Here is a 19255-nt window from a genome sequence, read left to right as displayed (position 1 = left end):
GCTGTCTCGCATAAAACAGAGACACAATGAAATGGCTACTCTTGTTTTCGTTATTGCTGCAACCATGCAATGACTTTCAAACTGGTACCCTTACCTCCTGTCTCTCACGTTTGCAATCCAGCGTTTGCCTGCAAACATTATTATCTGCCTAAAAAACAGGTTGGATTGTGTTAGCATCTTCAGAGTCTCCCTGTTGCTGTTTATGCATGAAGCCCTAATTTCTTGAAGAAATAATTGATAAAACGTAGAGACCACTTGACTCTGAGAGTGAAGAAAGCAGGATCTACAGCAAGAATCTTACTCTGAGGGTCTTACTGAGGGTCTTACTCTAAGGCCTCTGGCTTTGGGAAATGGAGAGAGGGTAACCTAGAAGGAGTATAGGTTCAGGCCCAGAAGATATAGTAATTCTGTTTTGAACCTGTTGAGATTAGGTTTGTGTGAAGTAGGCTATTGAAAATACAAATCTGGAACTAGAATTTGTACTTGTCAATCCCTTCACCTTACAAAATTGTCACGGTGCTGTAAAACAGAGAGAATATAGCCAGTAATATTGTAATGAATATGTATAGTGCCAGGAGGGTACTAGAATAGTCAGAGGAATTACTTCATAAACTATATAGATGTCTAACCACTATAAAAAAATACAAATATGAAATGCTGAAGAGATATAAAATCAGAGATAAGAATTTAGGAGTCAATGATAGAATAACAGTCACTTAAGCTACTAGGACAAATTCAACAGATATGTTAACTAGGATGCTCTATGTTTAAAATAAAAATTCTCAGTCTGGGTTCAGCATGATCTAGTACCTTTCCAAAGAGAGCTATTGATCAGTCCTTCTGGCTGTGATCAGTATTTCCTTTGGAAACTCCTTATTTTCATCTGTCCCACACAAATTCCTGAGCCTCTCTGGCTCGTACTAGCTCTTCCGCCCCTTATATATTGGGGCTCTATCTATAAAAAGCAAGACCACATTTCATTCTTCAGACCTCGTTTCTCATGGATTAATGAATCCTGTGCTATAGATTTCATTGTTTATCTACCAAACATAAACTTAAGTACTACAAAGGTAAATAATTAAACCTACCTATGTTGCGAGTATCGGGTCAATGAGAAAATTTAGTGAAAAACTTTATTATTTTCTTCATTCAAGGCTCATATTATCTCCTCGAACAAGTGTGCATGTTGTTCAAGAGCAAATCAAATTTAGAGGCTTTTAATTATATGAATAGATTGTGAGGAGGATGAATTGACAAGACCTCCTTTCTTTAGGAAGCATTGTGAAAAAATGACAGTTTTCGAACCAAAATTTTATATGTATTTAGGTCTATAAGTCTCATTGATAGAGTGGACTGTCCTGACTCAATAATTAATGCACTGGCGATTCTCTAGGTAGACTGCGATTTGAGTACTTTATGGGCTGTTATGTCAAGGACTTGTGTCAGACTGGATGCTTACACAATGCCTACAGGAAAATTATTGTCACAAACAAAACTAGGTTTTCTTATGTACTTTAAGAGTAAGTAAGCGTAGGAAAAAATATATGACAGCGTTTCTAATTGCCTTGTATTTTTTAGAAGCAAAATGTGCCTTCATTTTTATTTGCCAGGAGAGTGTATCTTTGAATAGAGATAATATACTTCATTTGTTTTTGAAAATGGGCGATGCCCGTTCCTCACTTTTGGACTATGCATTCTGATGTTTCCCAGCTTGAATTTCACATTGTTATTAATTGCTGTATTAAGCAATAATATGCCTTTAAGTTACAAAAGTTTAAATATACATTGTTCTTAAAAGACAAACATTTGTTGACCATTCTGTGTAGCATACACATAGGTTTTTAGTCTCTCTCTCTCTCTCTCTCTCTCTCTCTCTCTCAAGGGATCCTCATCTCCAAAATGCCTGTGGAGTACAACGTCTTCCTCCACGATGGAAGTATAGCACCCCTCACCTTCTCTGCCGGTCATCACCGATCCACCCTTCTGGAAAATTTGGCTCCATTCACACAGTATTCGATAAGGATACAAGCATGCCAAAACGGTGAAAGTCTTTCAGACACTTGTCCTAGGCTTTTCTATGACAGTGTTTTGTTTTAAAAAGTTCCGTGAAGAAGGAATAGATTCTCAATCCAAATACAAAGACTAACATTTCCTTTCTATTTATGCTGGACTGTTTACCCAGAAAAATCAGAGCCTGGCACTGAGTGAAGCATTATGCATTTCTGCACATTAAATCATGAATATTTAAATATATTAAAATGGTAGTATTGCAAAGTCTTGTTTTAAAAGGCCTTAAAAAAAAAAAAAAAAAACCTAGACCTAGATCACACAAAGGAATTATTGGTAATATAAGACAAAATCAGTATTACAAAATCTTCATAGAAAATGTAGTCACCTTGGTCCTGCTTAAGTTTTATTCAAGGCAGGGATAGAGGGAGGGAGACAATATTTAGAAGCCAGGTTATACTCAAATAAATCGTACGTATTTTAAAGTACTCCCCCGAGCCCTACAGCTCATGTACATAAACTGTCACCTTGAGTTTCATGGTTTAGCCTAGTGGTTAGCGCAGTCATCTTCAGGAAGAGCCTCTTTCACTCCCTTCATTCTTCCAAATCTTATATAATATCCAATTGTTAAGAAAAGCTGTAACTCATATTAGTATAGAGAGCAAGTTGCTTCACCTTAGGTCAAAGAAATTTACCAATCATATTCAACATGTGGTTGGAACTCCTGTGTTACATGTTACATGTCATACTCATACAGATGAATATGAGTTCCCATAGAGTTGGTTAGGGATGGGGGCCTGTGGTTTTGCTCTGCTTCATTCTGAAACTGAGAGTCAGTTTGCCCACTGCTCTCTGTGAACCAGACAAGCCATTTTAGTTTGAAGGGTATTGTGCTCCCTGATCCAGTCTTCAGCTAACCATGGAAATAGCTTTAAATTAAGGTTCTCTTGACTTAAATGTAACATCAACTTCTGCATCTCTATGTCTCTCAAGGTATGCTATGAAGATACAATATCCTTCAGCTTAATTGTTTCTGCATGTTGATAGGTGGTCGTTGTTTTAAAATATTGGCAAAAAAATATAGTTAGGGCATATAAGATCTCTCTCTCTCACACACACACACACACACACACTTGACAAACTCAAGCACGTTATCACTTTCTTGCTCGAATGACTGCAATAAAATGAGAAAACTCTGTTCAGACATGCATATGCTTTATTGTCTATGCCTGTACAAATATGTGTGGTTCATTAATGGAGTTTCCAACAATGATGCCCAATTTATACATTCAAATTCTGTAGAGATAGACAGTATTAGTCTAAAATGTGTATAGATGTATCTACAAAAGTTCGGATAAAATGACTTTCGTGATATCTTTCCTTTTCTGTACGCATCTGTGACTCTCTGCCTGTCAGATTGCTAAAGCTCTCAATTTTTGTTTCAAGGAAGCTGCGGAGCCAGCAGCAGGACGTTTGCCAAGACATCCGAAACAGCCCCGATGGATCTAAATTCGCCTGTTCTTAAGGCTCTGGGATCAGCTCGCATCGAGGTTAGATGGACACCACCCAACAGACCAAATGGAGTCGTCACCAACTACTTTATTCACAGGTAACAATGCCCGTTACTGTTATTTTTAATTATTTAAGAATGCGCACCGTTCCGGGACTGTGGAATCGAATGCGTTTTCTGTTTCTATAAGGGAATGGGCGGCAATCCGTGATTTTTGGAGCACGTACTGGGGACTGAACGTGGTAGTGGAAACATTTACACATTATCCAAGGAAAAGCGTCATAGCGACTGCATGCCGCGTTTGTTCGAGCCCTGTCCGAGACGCGACCTCGCCACTGCTAAGCCCCGCCTTTAATAAAGTGACAGGGCGGGCGCTAGAGGGGCGCTAACCAGGCGGGCATCGTGGTTCCAGAGGAAGCGCCGGGTCTGGGGCGAGCGTTCTCACGTCTTCCATCACCTGTTATGTAGCGATGGGAAGGGCTTTTTCTCACCCTCGAAAGACGGTGCTCTCCATGTGGACAAACAGCGGCTCGGTTCCGCGGTTCCCTTCTGTTCCAGTGACTTTCCAGACAGCTGGCTGATGGTGTCAACACGGCTTCTTTTCTCCAGGATGCGCGGAATTTATTAAGTGTAACCACCTCAAATGGAGGAAAAGGGGGAAAGAGAAAGGGGAAGGGGAGGGAGGGGGAGGAACAGAGAAAGAGACGCCATGGGCATTTTGGTTTGCAGGGCGTTGCGCTCCCTGAGCCAGTCTTCGCCCGGTCAGCGAGCACATAGCTTTAAATTGATGTTTTCTTTAAATACGTAATGCATAAAGGGGAAGAAGAGAAGGATGAGAAGGAGGGAAGGGAGAAGGGAGAAGGGAGAAAGAGAAAGAGAACGAGAGACAGGCACTTTGAAGGAGAGGGAGGAAGAGACCAAGAGGAAGGAAAGAAAGGGAAACAGAGTCAGGGCAGCAAAGACTATCGGCTGAGAGCTTGCCGTCTGTCTTAATTCGTTCAAGCTGCTGTAACAGAAATACCATAAACTGGGCTGGCTCAGAAACAACGTAAGTTTGTTTCTCACAGCTCTACAGGTTAGGAAGTCCAAAGTCAAGGTGCTGGCAGATTCGGTGTCCAGTGAGAGCCCACCTCCGGGGTCATCGGGGGCTATCCTTCCACTGTGTCCTGGCCCGGTGGGAGCAGCTAAGGGGCTCTGTGCGATCTGATCACCCTCCAAAGGCCCCACCTCTTCGTAACATCACCCTGGGGTTAGGGGGTCCACATATGGAGGGGAAAGGGTGGGCACAAACATTCAGACCATAGCATTATCTAAGGCAGAGGAGACACAATGGCAGACGATACGGTAGACATAAGGATTAGCAGGCTGAAAACCCCACTACCAAAGCAGTGCATTGCATCAGGCATGTGGAGCTCAGCTCATTTCTTCTCAGCTCCTCACCCCCACTGCAGCATCCTTTGTTGGTCTCTCCAGTGGCCTCGTGCCTTCCCACATGTGGCCCTACGCCCCGGACACGACGTGAAACAGCGTAGGCTCCTCTTGCAACTCCGGATATGGAAACCCTGTGATTCAGAGCAGTATTCAGTGGTGAGCCAAGGGTTTGTAGGAAAATTAGGAAAGGAGAAAGTATCATTGCATTTCTGGTTACGTAGATGGCACTGCCGAAAATGAGCAAGCCAAATTTCTTCTCCGCAAACATTAATTTGAAGAATAGCATTTCTGATTTCAAATACACGTGAACGTGTAAAAATGGCTAATGCGAATCTACATTTTGCGCTCAGCACATCCGGGCAGGCTCTAAAATGCCCATCCTCTTGAAATAGTTTTCTTTCATCTACTTAATGCTAATTGTATGAGAAAAGCACATCCAATTTCTATTCTGAATAAAGGGAAGTAAAGTATCTGTTACAGACCAGGACGTGGCTTCACTCTGTTGGTTTTGTAAATAAAGCTCATGATTACAGTGACTATTCCATGGCAGCTATAGAGAGGAAAAACAGGAAATATAATGCAGAAAGCCCGCTTCAATGAAAAATACTGTAAATTGAATTTGACAGCATTTGATGGCATTTGATTATTCTAGTCACAGCCAAACAATGATATAAAGAGTAATATGAAACAGAATGTGTTACTGCCTCGCAGACTCAGAAGCAATAAACCTTCCTCCAATGTGACACAATCACTTCACAATCATAATTGTGGCCTGTTTGATACCTCTGAGTACAGCAGAAGGGCACTGACTGACATAGACACATTTTGTTTTTTATTTAAAGTGAAATGAAAATGGCTCACTGGGGCTCCAGATACAATCATTATATTCACCTACATAGGCATGAATCACTTGGCCGTTATTTCAGCTGAAGTTTAAATGTGCTTAGACAACAACAATATCAAATTTTTCTTAGATAGCTGCAAAAAAAAAAAAAATCAGAAATTTGTAAGGACAGAAATAGAAGGTAGACACATAGTTCTTTTTGATTCCGGGACTGCAGAGAGCCCCTCGTGCCATTACAGCCACAGCCCGCAGTAGTTCTGGGAAGGTTATGGTCTGTAATTTCTGCTTCATCATTTGCCTTCTCTTTCTTCTATCACTCCCAAAGGAAATGCATTTAGCTCACACCAAAAACGGGGTTCGGCCTCTGCAGATGTTTCCATGAAATTGCAGGAAGCCAACTTGCCAGTCTCATCCTGGAAATGCTTGTCACTCCGCTCTCTTCAGCGCCCCCAGATCATTTCCCCTCAGCCATCCCCTTCTATTGTTAACGATATCCTATGAAAAAAGTGTCTGCTTCAGTAAGGAGAGGAGATGTTTATGAGTCTAAAAATCAAAACGAAACAATATCCCAGTAAAGACAAGACTATTAACGTGATCGCTTCTGTTAGTTTACCTGTTAATTTGATATAGCCGTCCTTCCTTATATGAGGGGACACATTCCAAGACGCCCCCAGTGGGTGCCTGAAACTGCAGATGATCCCAACCCCTAGATGTAATTTTTTTTTCCTATACATGTATATCCATGATAAAGTTTAATTTGTAAATTAGGCCCAGTGAGAGACTGTCAACAATAGCTAATAATAAAACAGACAATTATAACAACATACTGTAATAAAAGTTACATGAACAGGCTTTCTCTCGATCTCCCTGTCAAAACACCTTACGGTCCTGCACTCACCTTTTCATTTCGACGAAGCACTGTAAGGCTTCTCTTGGCTTTATCGGAATTGCCAGCATCGCTACTCATGCACATTCGGGCCATTATGAAGCAAAATACGGGTGACTCGAGCACACGCACTGTGATACTACGACAGTCAATTCGAGAACCTAGAAGGCTACTACGTGACCAATGGGCCGAGAGTAGATAACGGAGGACAAAGCGACGATTCACATCCTGGACAGGACGGAGCAGGCCGGCACAAGATTTCATCACACCACTCAGAACGGCGCACAATTTAAAACTCGTGAATTGTTTATTTCTGGAATGTTTCATTGAATATTTTTAGACCGCGGTTGGCCTCAGGGGACCGCTGGTAACTGAAAACCACGGACAGCGAAACCGTGGGTAACAGGGACTACTGTAATTCTTTCAGGCTGCTTTGTTGATTTTGTGTGCGAGTTACAAAAGAGAAGATTTCCTGTGACGGGGACGTTTAGTGCTCTGCAGACTGTTTGCCGACGGGCCGCAGACAGGGCTGGCTTGGGCACTCCCCTTCTCTTCACGGTCGCTCTGGTTTTGTACACAAAGCTTCTTCAGCATGTCTCCTGCATCCTCTGTCTATAACCTTGTAAATAGCAAAATCCATCCACAAAACCTAAGTACCGTATGCAGAATATACCAAACTCTTTTCCCGAGGAGACTTGTTTAGAAAATAACCGCTGGCCGAGGCACACGGGACGATTCACACGAACGTGCTTTTCTAAGCGCTGGGAAACCAAGACATTCATGTCACTTTCTTTCCTGCAATATCAGCTTTATTTTCGTGGTCTAGAACCAGCCTCTCTGAGCTGGGCCTGTTAATCACGAAAAAGTCTTAAATGAGGTTAAGTCTTCAGACGTTTCAAAGGTCTCTGAAGTCCCTCCCCCAGCACCAGAGAGCTGGACGATTCAACCTTCACAAAGCATTTTGCAATCACTTGTGTTTCCCTTCACACTGCCATCAGCCTGCGTCGGCATCTCCACTTCTTCTCCAGTGCTCTGCTGGGACGACCTCTTCAATGTGTGACTGCCTGCTGTCACTCCCTTTCAGTGCCGCCTTTATACACCTGACGGATTTGCCTTCCTAAATACAGCTTTGGACATTAGTTCTATGACAACTTTATTTGCATCGTGTATTATATTTTACCCAGTGGTTTTTCATGGGCATTATTTGATTTGATTCTTACAGAAGTTCTAGGATATCATCTCATTCTGTCCTCTCATATTATTTAAGGTAATTAACTCCAGTTTACAAAGTGACACAGAAACTAAGGAACACAGGTAAATTTGCCGGAGGTCATTTAATTAAGTGACAGGGCCAGAATCAGCAACTTCCCTCTCCTAACTACCAGTGTTTTCGGCTATTTATTTAAATTTGGAATATTCTCAATCTTATTCTTGAGGTGATGGTGGCAGTTTTATAATCTTAAATTGTTAGGGAAAATGCATTGAGTTAATAGGATTTTGTTCTAATCGCTTTTGATGATAAACACTGAGAATTTCTGGCAGAGAATAAGGGGTAGGGAGCTCTTTAAAAGGTTATGCTACATTAAGATAATATAAATAGGAATGCCTTTTAAAATATATAGTTCCCAGTTTTAACACTTTTGTTTTCTTTGTAGTGCTAAGCAATATTAAATTAACTCTAGTTGGAAAAGTTGAAAAAATGAGCGTAGGCATAAAATAACCATTTGGCTATTTGGAGGGGATGGAAATTGTGACTTTCTTCAATATAGACTGTTTAAGAGGAAACACTTCCAGTTAAATGAACAGTTGAAGCCTAAATTTTAAATAAATGAAGAATAATTGTAGTCCACTCAAACTCCTGCACTCAGTTTATTCAGACCTAAAGATATTCTGGTTTTTAATACCACAGATGGAATATTTACCTCACAGTAATATTAATTTATTAATATTCTGTAGTGATAAGAAGTACTTAACCAGTCTGCATCCTTTTATTGTTTTGGTGAATAAAACTCGAGGCTAACATAATGCTTAATCTTCTACATAGTATAGTTTTTTAAAAATTCACACTTTCAGGCCATATTTTTTTAATGTCAGTTTTATGACAACCGTGGCTACACCTCATTGTGGGAATTCATGAGACTTTAATAAAAAATTAATTGAATTGTCATAGAAAGGTTGAAGCCAGACAAAATAGAAAATTTTATTTCCCCATAGAAGTTCATGTAAGTTTGCCATATCATGTCGCTAGCAAACACCTCTGAAAAAATTCAATGAGAGGAGACCTTGGTTGTGAGCCCTGTGGTCATCATTCCAATGACATACATGGTACCTGGTATCTGCAGCAGTACAATGGCCAAACCCTGCAAACCCACACTGCGTGCAGAATCTGGCCTGTACATGGTAGCGAGGAATAGCAAGGTGGGTTTCCACGGTAATTGCAGGTCACTGAGTGGCATCCAGGAAGCTCTGTGGCCTCCAGCAGGACGTTTGTCATCACTCATACTGAGGTCATAGTGATTTATCAACTTGAGGATCACCAGAATTCCCAAAGTCAGAGATTTTAACTATCCTTCCTTTTTGTGAAAGATACTGTCATTTACTTTGTCTTAATAACCCTTTCCATTTTGATGGTTAATCTGATATGGCAGTATGTGAATATGCCAGCGTATGAAGCGTGTGTTAATTAAATACTCCTAATGGCCTAGAAATACTGATTTATTCATCGGTCTCTCCTCAGTTAGAGAGGAAGCTAAAGAAAGAGAGGTTCATCTCTTGGGTGCATTCTTCCCCAACCCAGAATACTACCCTAACAGGAAAAAAAAGAATTGATAGAGATGAGGCAAAGATACAGAAAAGCAATAAAATTATATGCCATTCACCTGAGACAAAAAATATCGAACACTTGGCTGGACTCGGATGTTGGGGACACAAATAAAACAACCACGATTCCTCAGGAATGTCCCGTTCGGTCCAGTCTGCATATGATTTACACCTAGATGAGCAAATAACTGTCCTGTGCGAAACATCAGATATTTGGGGCCATCCCAACAATTGACAGTTTCATTTCTCTTACTTAGATGTTTAATGCTCTATATATTGAGTACCAACAGAGTATTCATGGGCTCTAGTTTTGATATCAGTAAAACCTAAAGATGGGATGAACCAATCCCCTTCTCAGGTAGTTGAAAAAAATTTTTTGAGCAGACCGCATTTTTCAAGTTTCAGAGAAGACATCTAAAAGGAATTTGATTTTTACCCTTTAAAGATCCTAAAGAAAATTCCTGTTATGTGACATGTTATTTTCATTCATTTGCTTTTAGCTCTATTTCTCTACTCAGATGCGAAACTTTTTGGTAAGGGCTTTATGTTTATGCATTTTGACTCCAGGTACAAAGCCCAGTGTACAATAAGTGCTCAATAAAGTTTTGCTGATAAATATAAGAAAAAATGGGCTTTACTTTGAAGAGTTATGGTTTAATCCAAGAGGAGAACATTCAAATAAAGAGACATAAGTAACAGGTGGCAAGTGAATTTGAAATACTTTTAAAAACATCCTGGAAACAAATACCAAACAGCATCGCTCTGGGCAAAAGAAGACGAGAATGCCTGGCTTCTCGCCGTGGCTCCTTATCCGCTGGTGCGCCGGCCTGGGCCCTTCCTTATCCGCTGGTGCATCGGCCTGGGCCCTTCCGCAGGCACAGCCTGTGGCTTCAGGAGCAGTCAGGGGCGTCAGACTCAGTGTGCAAACGCTTTCAAGTCTCTTCTCGTGTCCCCCTGGCCAGAGAGAGTCATATGGCCAAGCTCAGAGTGAGAGTAGGAGCATGTTAGCAAAAGACGTAGACACAGGGAGATTTAAAGAGATCGGTACCCTCATTGCAAGCCAGAGACCATAGAAGGGAAAAGACTCCCAATATCGGCTTCTAATAATTGTGTAAAGTGCGGTTTCCATTGTGCAAAAAATAAAACCCTGATCTAACTGCAGGCGCACGTGCACCACACACACACACACACACACATAGACAAAGCTTCAGAAAATACACAAAAGCATTAATAGTACTTACATATGTGCTTCTGTATTTTTATCATTTTAATTTTTAGATTTTTTAAAAAAAATTTTGCTTGCTTCCATTTATTGCATGTGTATTTTTTTTTTTTTAGAAAAAATGTCTAGGAGATAAAACAAGAAAATGTGATTATGGGTGATGTTCTACTTTTAAGGTCAGCTAAATTTGCATGTGTGTACATACACACATATAAATATAACACTACATCTTTAATAGAACATAGTGCCAGACCTCTGGTGTACTTATTCCTCCATCTGGTCTTCATTATGACACCAGGAAGAGACAGTTGAAAAATCAAGCTGATAGCAAAATCTTCTAGAAAGCGATTCCTTACTCTCTCGGCAAACCTGGCTCTGACGCGTGCAGCTGTTCCTGATTGTCACCTTGGTTTCCTTTCAGGCGTCCTGCGGGCGTTGAGGAGGGGTCCCTTGTGTTCATCTGGTCAGAAGGAGCCCTTGAATTTACCGATGCTGCGGACGCTCTGAGACCCTTCACGCTCTACGAATACCAGGTCAGAGCCCGTAATGCCAGGGGCACCGTGGAGAGTCCATGGTCATCAGCACGGACTCTGGAAGCCCCACCCCAAGATTTGCCAGCACCTTGGGCGCAGGCCACTGGCCCGCATTCAGTCATGCTGAACTGGACAGGGCCGGAGTCACCAAATGGCCTTATCTCCCTGTACCACGTGGTCTACCAAGAGCCATCAGACGACCCGACCTATAACGTCTCTACTGTGCGTGCTTTCACAGTAATGGTGAGTACTTAGATGCTCTGAATATGGTGAAATTCATTTTTTATCCAGCTTACCATTTTTCTTCACTTCGGGGTTGAATAATGAAAATCTTTCATGTGTGAGAAGAAGCACCACAGTCTTTGGGATAAGATACTGAGTATAAGGGATATTGGAAGCCAGTTTGCAGATCACGGTTAATTTGCATTACCTCAAGCAAATAAGTAAATTTCTCTTTATCTGATTTCCAAATCCATGAAATGCGAAGATTAAAGGTGTTCCTCTATATCTCATGGGTATGAAGCTCGGACAAAATGAGACAGAAATTTAATTTTGTTCTTTCTCAAAGAGCCAGTTGTATCACACATCAGTATCTAGGTGATATAATTCATATAATCCCTGGATGAATATAGGGATTATATGAATGAAACAATATCTAGAGGTACAGAAATAAATATCTCTAGATACAGTATGCAATGTGGTTGGCTCTTTGAGGAAGAAGGAAATGAAATTTCTAGATATCTAGGTGTATAGATATGGATAGGAATATTACATGCACTATAATTTAGTGGCGATGTTTCTGGGTTGGCCCCCGTCTGGCCCAAAACACAGCTTAATTGAGTTCACCTGGTATCTCCCGAGAGCTCTGTTTCTGCCTGCGATCGCCTGGTGTTCCATGAGAGGCACAGAAACAGGATGGTCCTGGTATCAGGGAGCTCTTTTATAATATAGCAGGGACGAGAACTGCACATAAGAAAAAGTAGGAGCGGTAGTGGATTCCAGCCTCTTGTGTTCCTCACACTGGGATTCAGATCCCATACTCACTACCTACTAGCCGTAAACCACATTGCAAGAGAGAATAATGCCATAAACCAAAATGGTTAGGCAAAAAAAAATGCCCTGAGAAATCAGCAGCAAGCCTTCAGATGAAGAGAGGACGAAACCTTGTGGTCTTAGGCGTTAAGTCCATATGGTTTTCAAAATATGCCACAATCTTAATATGAAAACTCCTAAAAAGAAAAAAAAAAATGAACAGCATAAAGCATTATTTTCAAAGATCAAATCCTGTTTCTGTGCTTCCAGTTTAGGCAGCTCAATTTACATGAAGCTTATCTTATAGAGTAAAACATCAAAATATCTAAATAATACTGGGCAAATATATTTTAATGAAACTCCAGAAGAATCTTTGTAAATGAATAGTTTTAAACATCATGTTTTCTCACGGTCCTTATGTTTCATTCTCTCATATGACCAAATAAGCAACATGTGAATGAAGGGATGACATTTTTAAAATATTTCAGAATCAGTACTTTACTTTTCATTTGACATTTAATTATCTTTGTATATCAAGGTCCTTCATGTTACATCTTCTAAACCCTTCATTATATAAGCATTAGAAGCAGTGTTCTTAAGTGTAGAAGATCTATTTTAGTTGATATGTGATTCTTGAGGACATATATTACTTATCATGTCCTTGGAATTTATGTTCTAAACCTCTACCCTGAAAGTAAAAACTAAAAGTAAAAATACTTGACGAGAACTTTCGGAATGAGGCAGCTTCCTTCAAACACATTTTATTGAAGGCATTGATGTTGCAGTGTTTAAAACCTGATCTTTTAAAATGTGATTTTCAGGGTTCTGAGCCTAAACATTGAATCTTCCGAAACAGTTTCATGGCATTTCCCGTGTGGAATAGTCTCTGAGTCACCCCTTCATAGCCGTTTCACTTTGCAACACGAGACGCAAAGTATCTGATGACCTCTGTTTTATTTAATCTGCTAGGTTCTGTTTTCATTACACTAAATAGTTTCTGGAAAAGAGGAGGCCTGTGGCTCCACGCTTTAAGCGTCATAGGGCCCTTTGCCCATGGGCCCTACATGCTGACAGTCCTGTATCGCTGCCGTGTTCCATTTTTCTAAAGATTAATCCTTGCAGTGCTCAAGAGAGAAGCTATGATAATCAGGAAACTATAATGTTTCTCCTTACTGTTTGAGTTTAAGTGTGTGCATGTGCGTGTATGTGTTCATGTGTTCAAAGTGGCCTCCAAAATCTATCTTTTGCCCTGAGAATCCCAAGAGAAGACTTTACTGGGTTCATCAGGAAAGTCCCATCTGAGGTTTTTAAGTAATCAAGGACATCTTCCACAGAGCAGTAGGGCTAGTGTCTAGGAATTCTGTTCACTAGGCCAAGTTTCCATGGCAGGAGGCCACTCTGACTCGTTATGGACTGACAACATTGAAGGAAGTAATCAGAAAAATAAACGATTGTCTTCAAATTTCGTCCATTCCTACATCCACTGAAAAATGGATGAAATTAAGATCAGCTAAATTTGCGTGTGTGTGTACATACACACACACATAGAACACTACGTCTTTAATAGGATATAGTGCCAGACCTCTGGTCCACTTATGCTTCCATCTGTCCATCTCAGGAGGGAAGTTCCACCACTTAACTCCAGTTCCTCACCATCAGAGAAGGATGTCCCTTTGGTCCTAGCCAATCCCTCCTCCCGTCATTTAAGACCCTCTCTTTCTGTTCATCGCAGCACTGACTTTTCTGGTACAGCGGGTCTTCAGGTCAGAAACAGCTTATTGATGATTCAGTCCAATTTGGCAAATAGTCATTAAGCACTATGTTCAATATGTCAATACTCAATGCTACACTCAAGTTCGTTTGTGAAGTCTAGCATGAGGCTGCCTGCGCAGGCAGAGCGAAGACGGGGTAAGTTGATCGAGTCTCAGGCACAGATTATTACTGCTGGGCACTTCCAGGTTTTAAGTGTCTTTGCTTCTGAGTTTCTGCTGCTCAGGCTATGATGATGCCCTTAAATCTTTCTCCGAGCGCCTTCCCAGCTCTGTTTACTATTTCTCTAATTCCTGTACTGGCTAAACCTCTTCACTGTCTCCTTCCCTAGGAGATCTTTCAGGTTTTTGTTTCATAGATGACTTTGGCGGAAAACCTCCAGAGCAAAGGAACGATATTTTCGATTAGTAAGACACAGAATTCTTCCCTACACTCTCAGAATGACAATTCAATCCATGGACTTGCAAGAGATACCGCTAAGTCCCCTCATTTCGTCTCTTGTTTCCTGGGATCCCATCTCTGCAGAAGGGACCACCAGTAAGTTGGCCACAGTGTACTGCCATCACTGGCTTGTCCCAGAGTCCTCCCGGAGTTGTTTATAGACAGGTGGACGTTGCTGGGAGAGCCGCATAAAACAGATGCAGTGGATGCATGAGTCCTCCCGATGGTGGCAGCGGATGGAGAACTGGCAGTGGGGGCCCTCCACGGGGGTGGAGAGCATATGTGCTGGCAGGAGCAGCAGCAGCAGCAGCAGCAGCAGCAAAGGCAGCAGGAGAGGAGAAGTGGAAAGAGCGTGGGGTGTAATGTATCACTAGCGTCTCTCCCAACCTCATGAAAAGCTTCATCTCCTTTTGGGCCTAAGTAGGTTCTTCTGAGGGGAAGACAGAAAGGTCTAGATTCTTAGGGTCTCTTCAGACTAATAACCCGCCACTACGGAAAACCAGCTTGAGGTAGAAACCCGTAACCTCTCTTCCCAGTCAGCTCCGTGATGAATCGTGCAGCTTCGGGAGAGAAACTGTCTTCAGCCTCGCTTGGCATTCAAGAGTTCCACGGTGGTATTTGCCGGGAACGCTCCTGGCGAGGTTGGCGACGCTGCTGCCACCATTTCAGTTTGTTTGCTTTTTCTCACTGGCACCTGCCATCACACTGGCAGGAGTAACTTGGGATTTAAAGGCGAAGGTGGTTTACCTGTTAGTCTGTGCTCTGAGTGTATCCCTCCCTACCCCGCAGGATTATGAAACATCAAGCCCAGATCGCACATTTGCCCGGGAACCTGAAAGATAGATGCTGCTTCTCCTTGTGTGTGGAAACAAGCACATGGGCTGAGGGGCAAGCACGCTACATGGGCCACGAAACGTTGGCTTCCGATCTGGAAATAAAATCCAGAATTGCACACTCTAGTTTCTAGATCTCGGTTGCCAAACTCCCTTGCCCAATGTCAAGGAGGAGGCATCCAAAATGTCCTCATGTGGTTGTCTCAGAGTTCTTTACCTTGAAGTAGATATGTGTGTGTTCGGGGAAGGGGTGAGATACTTCATAATTGCCACATTATGGAAAGTTTGTGAGTTAATTGATGAATGAATTTTTAATTCCATTTTCCTTTTGGCTTAATTTTATGTAAAATATTACTGCTCTTTACATGTGGTCTTAAATTAGTTATAGCTCTTAAAATTTGATGATTCTTAGCCTTTTCTACCCAGATCCACTTGTAAGACAAATGTTTTGGGAGGTCTAGCTATCTAAAAGGACTCCTTGGTGACTGCCTTTCCAAAATGAAGAAAAAAAATGGTAATATAAACAATTACCGTAAATTTATATATCAGTTCTATAAACTGAGCTTTTCACATTTTATAATCTGTGATACCTGTGTCGTTCATTCTTTTTATATAAAAGTTACAAAGTATGGGTGGGTAAATGTCACACCAAACAATAGATACTTTTTGGCACAACTCATTTTCTTAATTGTAATGATACATTTGGTTTGACATTAACTTTATCCTCTTACTTTTTCTAATAATACCCTATCAGTCACAAATATATATATATATATATATATATATATATATATATTGGGGATCTACTTTTTGCTCAGTATCACTGGGGACTGCGCAAAAAGTGGATCCACATACGTCTTCTTGAACCTCGTATAAATACTTCTTCAAAAGAGCGTTTTTTCTCCACCCACATTATCGAGACAGCTTCATCGGGCCTCCTTTGCTCACTCATCAGTCATCTCTACAGCAGGTCCCATAGTTTTCCCGTCACTTTCAGTGGCACCGATCACCTCAGTTTTGGTAATCAGGACTGATTTTAGTTGTTTAAAAAAATCTCGTCTAAATCCAGTCCACAGCCTGCCCCGCGTTACGGGATCTGCAGCAAGGAAGAGAGGGCGTGTTTCTTTTCCTCACTCTTCAGTTCCTTCTTCTCCTGTCAATTTCCCAGGATCTTGGCAGAACAGATAGAATCGAATAAAAAAGAGAGCAGAGCCTCATTCGTCGATATTGTCCTAATCCATGTATCATTGCTTTCTGTGGGGCGCATGCCTCACTGGAGTTTCTCTGTGGGTTATGTAGCAGTGCCCGTGGGAAACGCAGTGCTCACTGTCCCTGGTACAGCCGGTACTCTGGCTCATGTCTTGCACCCCAGAGATTTCACCCCACGACCTCTTTAACTTCTGAGCACTCCTGTCTCAAGCAGTCAGCCAACATCAGGTTTTATCAGATTGACACAATTCATTCCTTTCTTGGTATCCACTAGGCATCAAATAAGGAAAATATAGCTTGTCCAGCACGATCTTCTCTACTTGACCTACCCAAGCCAGCCTCACCACTTCAGAATTCGATAAACAAGAAGCAGGGACCAGCTTCTGTGTTAGGCCATGATCTCAAAATCTTGGGATCACATACAAATCTCTGAAGACCTTTCTCCTCCCTAGAGTCTGCATCGAAATTGCCCTATGAGTCTCTTCATCTCAAGTAGCAAGCCTCCCGAAAAGAATAGAATGCCCATCTCACCCTTTTTGCGGACACCCCCAATTTCTTCATACTGTCCTCTTGTGTATCCCTCATAAGAGGGAGAGAAGTGTGGAGGATCCTCATTCCCTTTCCCAAGTGGTAAAAAGATAACCCAGAAGCCTCTCTACTGAATTCTCTTCTTTAACTTGCTTTCCGTGACCCCGGATCTTATAGAGGTGGTCTTACATAGCCCTTAAGAGGAAAGTGGCCTTAAAGGTTTAAGGTTGATTGTTTCTTTCTGTAAGTGTTGTGGAGATATATGTCTACCAGTTCCAGTAGAGCTACTCATCACCTATTTTTCTAAGTTGTACTCATTACTACTTAATATATCCCATTACATCCGGTGACATAACTAAACGGACCCATCATCCTTCTAGTTGTTCAAGCCAAGTCATCCCTGAGTCCTGCCTTTCCTTACCTCTAAATCCAGTCCTTCACTAAGTCCTATTGATTCTACTTCTGAAGTATCTCTTGAGTCCTTCTGCAAGAAGGCCACCCTGGGCTCTTTCCACCTGTCATTCCCTTGTGCTCAGATGTCCTTGACCTTACACTTTAAATGCCTTCCTTCTTAATTGTTAAGTCTAAACCAAGATGCTACTTATTTCACAAGGCTGTTGCAAAGACTAAATGAATTAATGCATATGCAAAGGACTTTAGAAGTTATACATGGGAATATAAATAGGCAGTGCAATTTAGAAGTCCTAGTATTTGCAATAACATAGGCTGGAAGAAATGAACAAATATAGAAAAAGTTTTGGTTTGTATAAGGCAACTGTATATACTCATTTGGTCTACATAAAAGACATTATGTTTTCTATATTGTAAGCATTTCTCACCTTGCAACAAAATCAGAGCTTGAAAATTTAAATGCGTCCTGATACCAGACTATTAATTTCCAGGTAATTTCTCAAGTATAGGATTAGGTTAGGTTCTGTTTCCTTTCTAAGTTGCCTGGAGCAGGATGATGCTTTCTGTCTCCCCTTCTACCAGAATGCCTATAGCCCACTCCTCTAGAAGGCCCCCTCGAGCCATTCCCACTCCAGTAGCCATAGGAGTATGTTACACCAAGCCCACCTCCTAAGGACCCTGAGTTCCACCAGATCGCTCCTACGGCAAACTACACACCCCTTTACACACACACACACCCCCCCCAACCCCCCCGTACCCACAAACAGATTGTGCCTAATTGTCATCTACCTACTTCGCTTATACCCAAGAGCAGGGGTAGTTAGTGAGGAGACTGTTGCTCTTTAATTCATCTATGTTGTTATTTTCTGGCTTTTAACTGAATTCTAAGGAAGCCCTATTTAGATACCCAAGAATCCACAGACCCTTGTTAAAAACACGTATGAAAGTAATGTACACGCTAGTCCACACGCTAACTGGGCCAGGCCATACATTCACAATATATGCATTCACGGAGACGGCACACCGGAGATGGCAGGGAAGGACAAGAGTTAATCGAACTACTGTGTTCTTGTCACAAGTGGAAAGTAGCCACTGCCTAAGACAAGATGGCTGCCCCTGAAGTCCCCGATTACACCCAGAGATCATATCTTTCGCTCTGCAAGGGCTTATGGGTGAGAGAGAAATCATACACAGATGACCAATTTTTTTATGGTTCACGGCCGATCAAAGTGAAATTCAGCAGCTGTTCAGGACAAGTGACCACTGTAACGGCTGTAATATAACCTACTAAATAGAGAGGGAATTGCATTAGAGCAAGAGGTTAGCCGTGATTATCGGCAGGTGAGTGCTTTATTGAAGTTGAAAGACCATTAACATTGATAGAGTAATTATTTCAACTTGAAAGTAATTACCTTGATGGGTGATAACTTCTCTAGTGTTCTCAGATTTGATTGGGCCAAACAATCATGAGCTCCTGAAGCCTAGAAAAATATTACAACAATACTGTGATTTTTAAATTACTGGAACCACTGTTGGAATATTTTAATTATGCTGAACAGCGAAAAGATTTTGCCTTACACCAGCTAGTGACCTCTCATGTAGAGAGAGACATTTGCTTTTTAATCCAAATGCAATGACCCACACCCACCACCTGTGAATACATATGTGGTGGGTTTGCAAAGGAATCTTTTCATCTCGATATTGTTTTTGAAGGCGAGACCTCTTGTTAGCGCTGTAGCTGGGTGTTGCTAAGCTTGAACTGCTGCGGTCTTGACCAT

At 41.5% G+C, this 19255-nt stretch overlaps 1 protein-coding gene across 1 annotated transcript in view; it reads left to right on the top strand.

Moving 5' to 3' along the window:
• USH2A (usherin) overlaps positions 1-19255 on the top strand; it is a 576091-nt gene that overhangs the window by 493820 nt on the left and 63016 nt on the right. The window contains 3 exon segments of the mRNA XM_039883360.1: positions 1883-2041; positions 3454-3616; positions 11142-11496. Coding sequence (XP_039739294.1) covers positions 1883-2041; positions 3454-3616; positions 11142-11496 — 677 coding nt within the window.

Source organism: Pteropus medius, unplaced genomic scaffold (assembly GCF_902729225.1).
Source record: "Pteropus medius unplaced genomic scaffold, Ma_sr-lr_union100, whole genome shotgun sequence".
Taxonomy (NCBI): domain Eukaryota; kingdom Metazoa; phylum Chordata; class Mammalia; order Chiroptera; family Pteropodidae; genus Pteropus; species Pteropus medius.
Note: the sequence above shows the minus strand (reverse complement) of the source record. Positions and strands in the feature narration are given on the sequence as shown.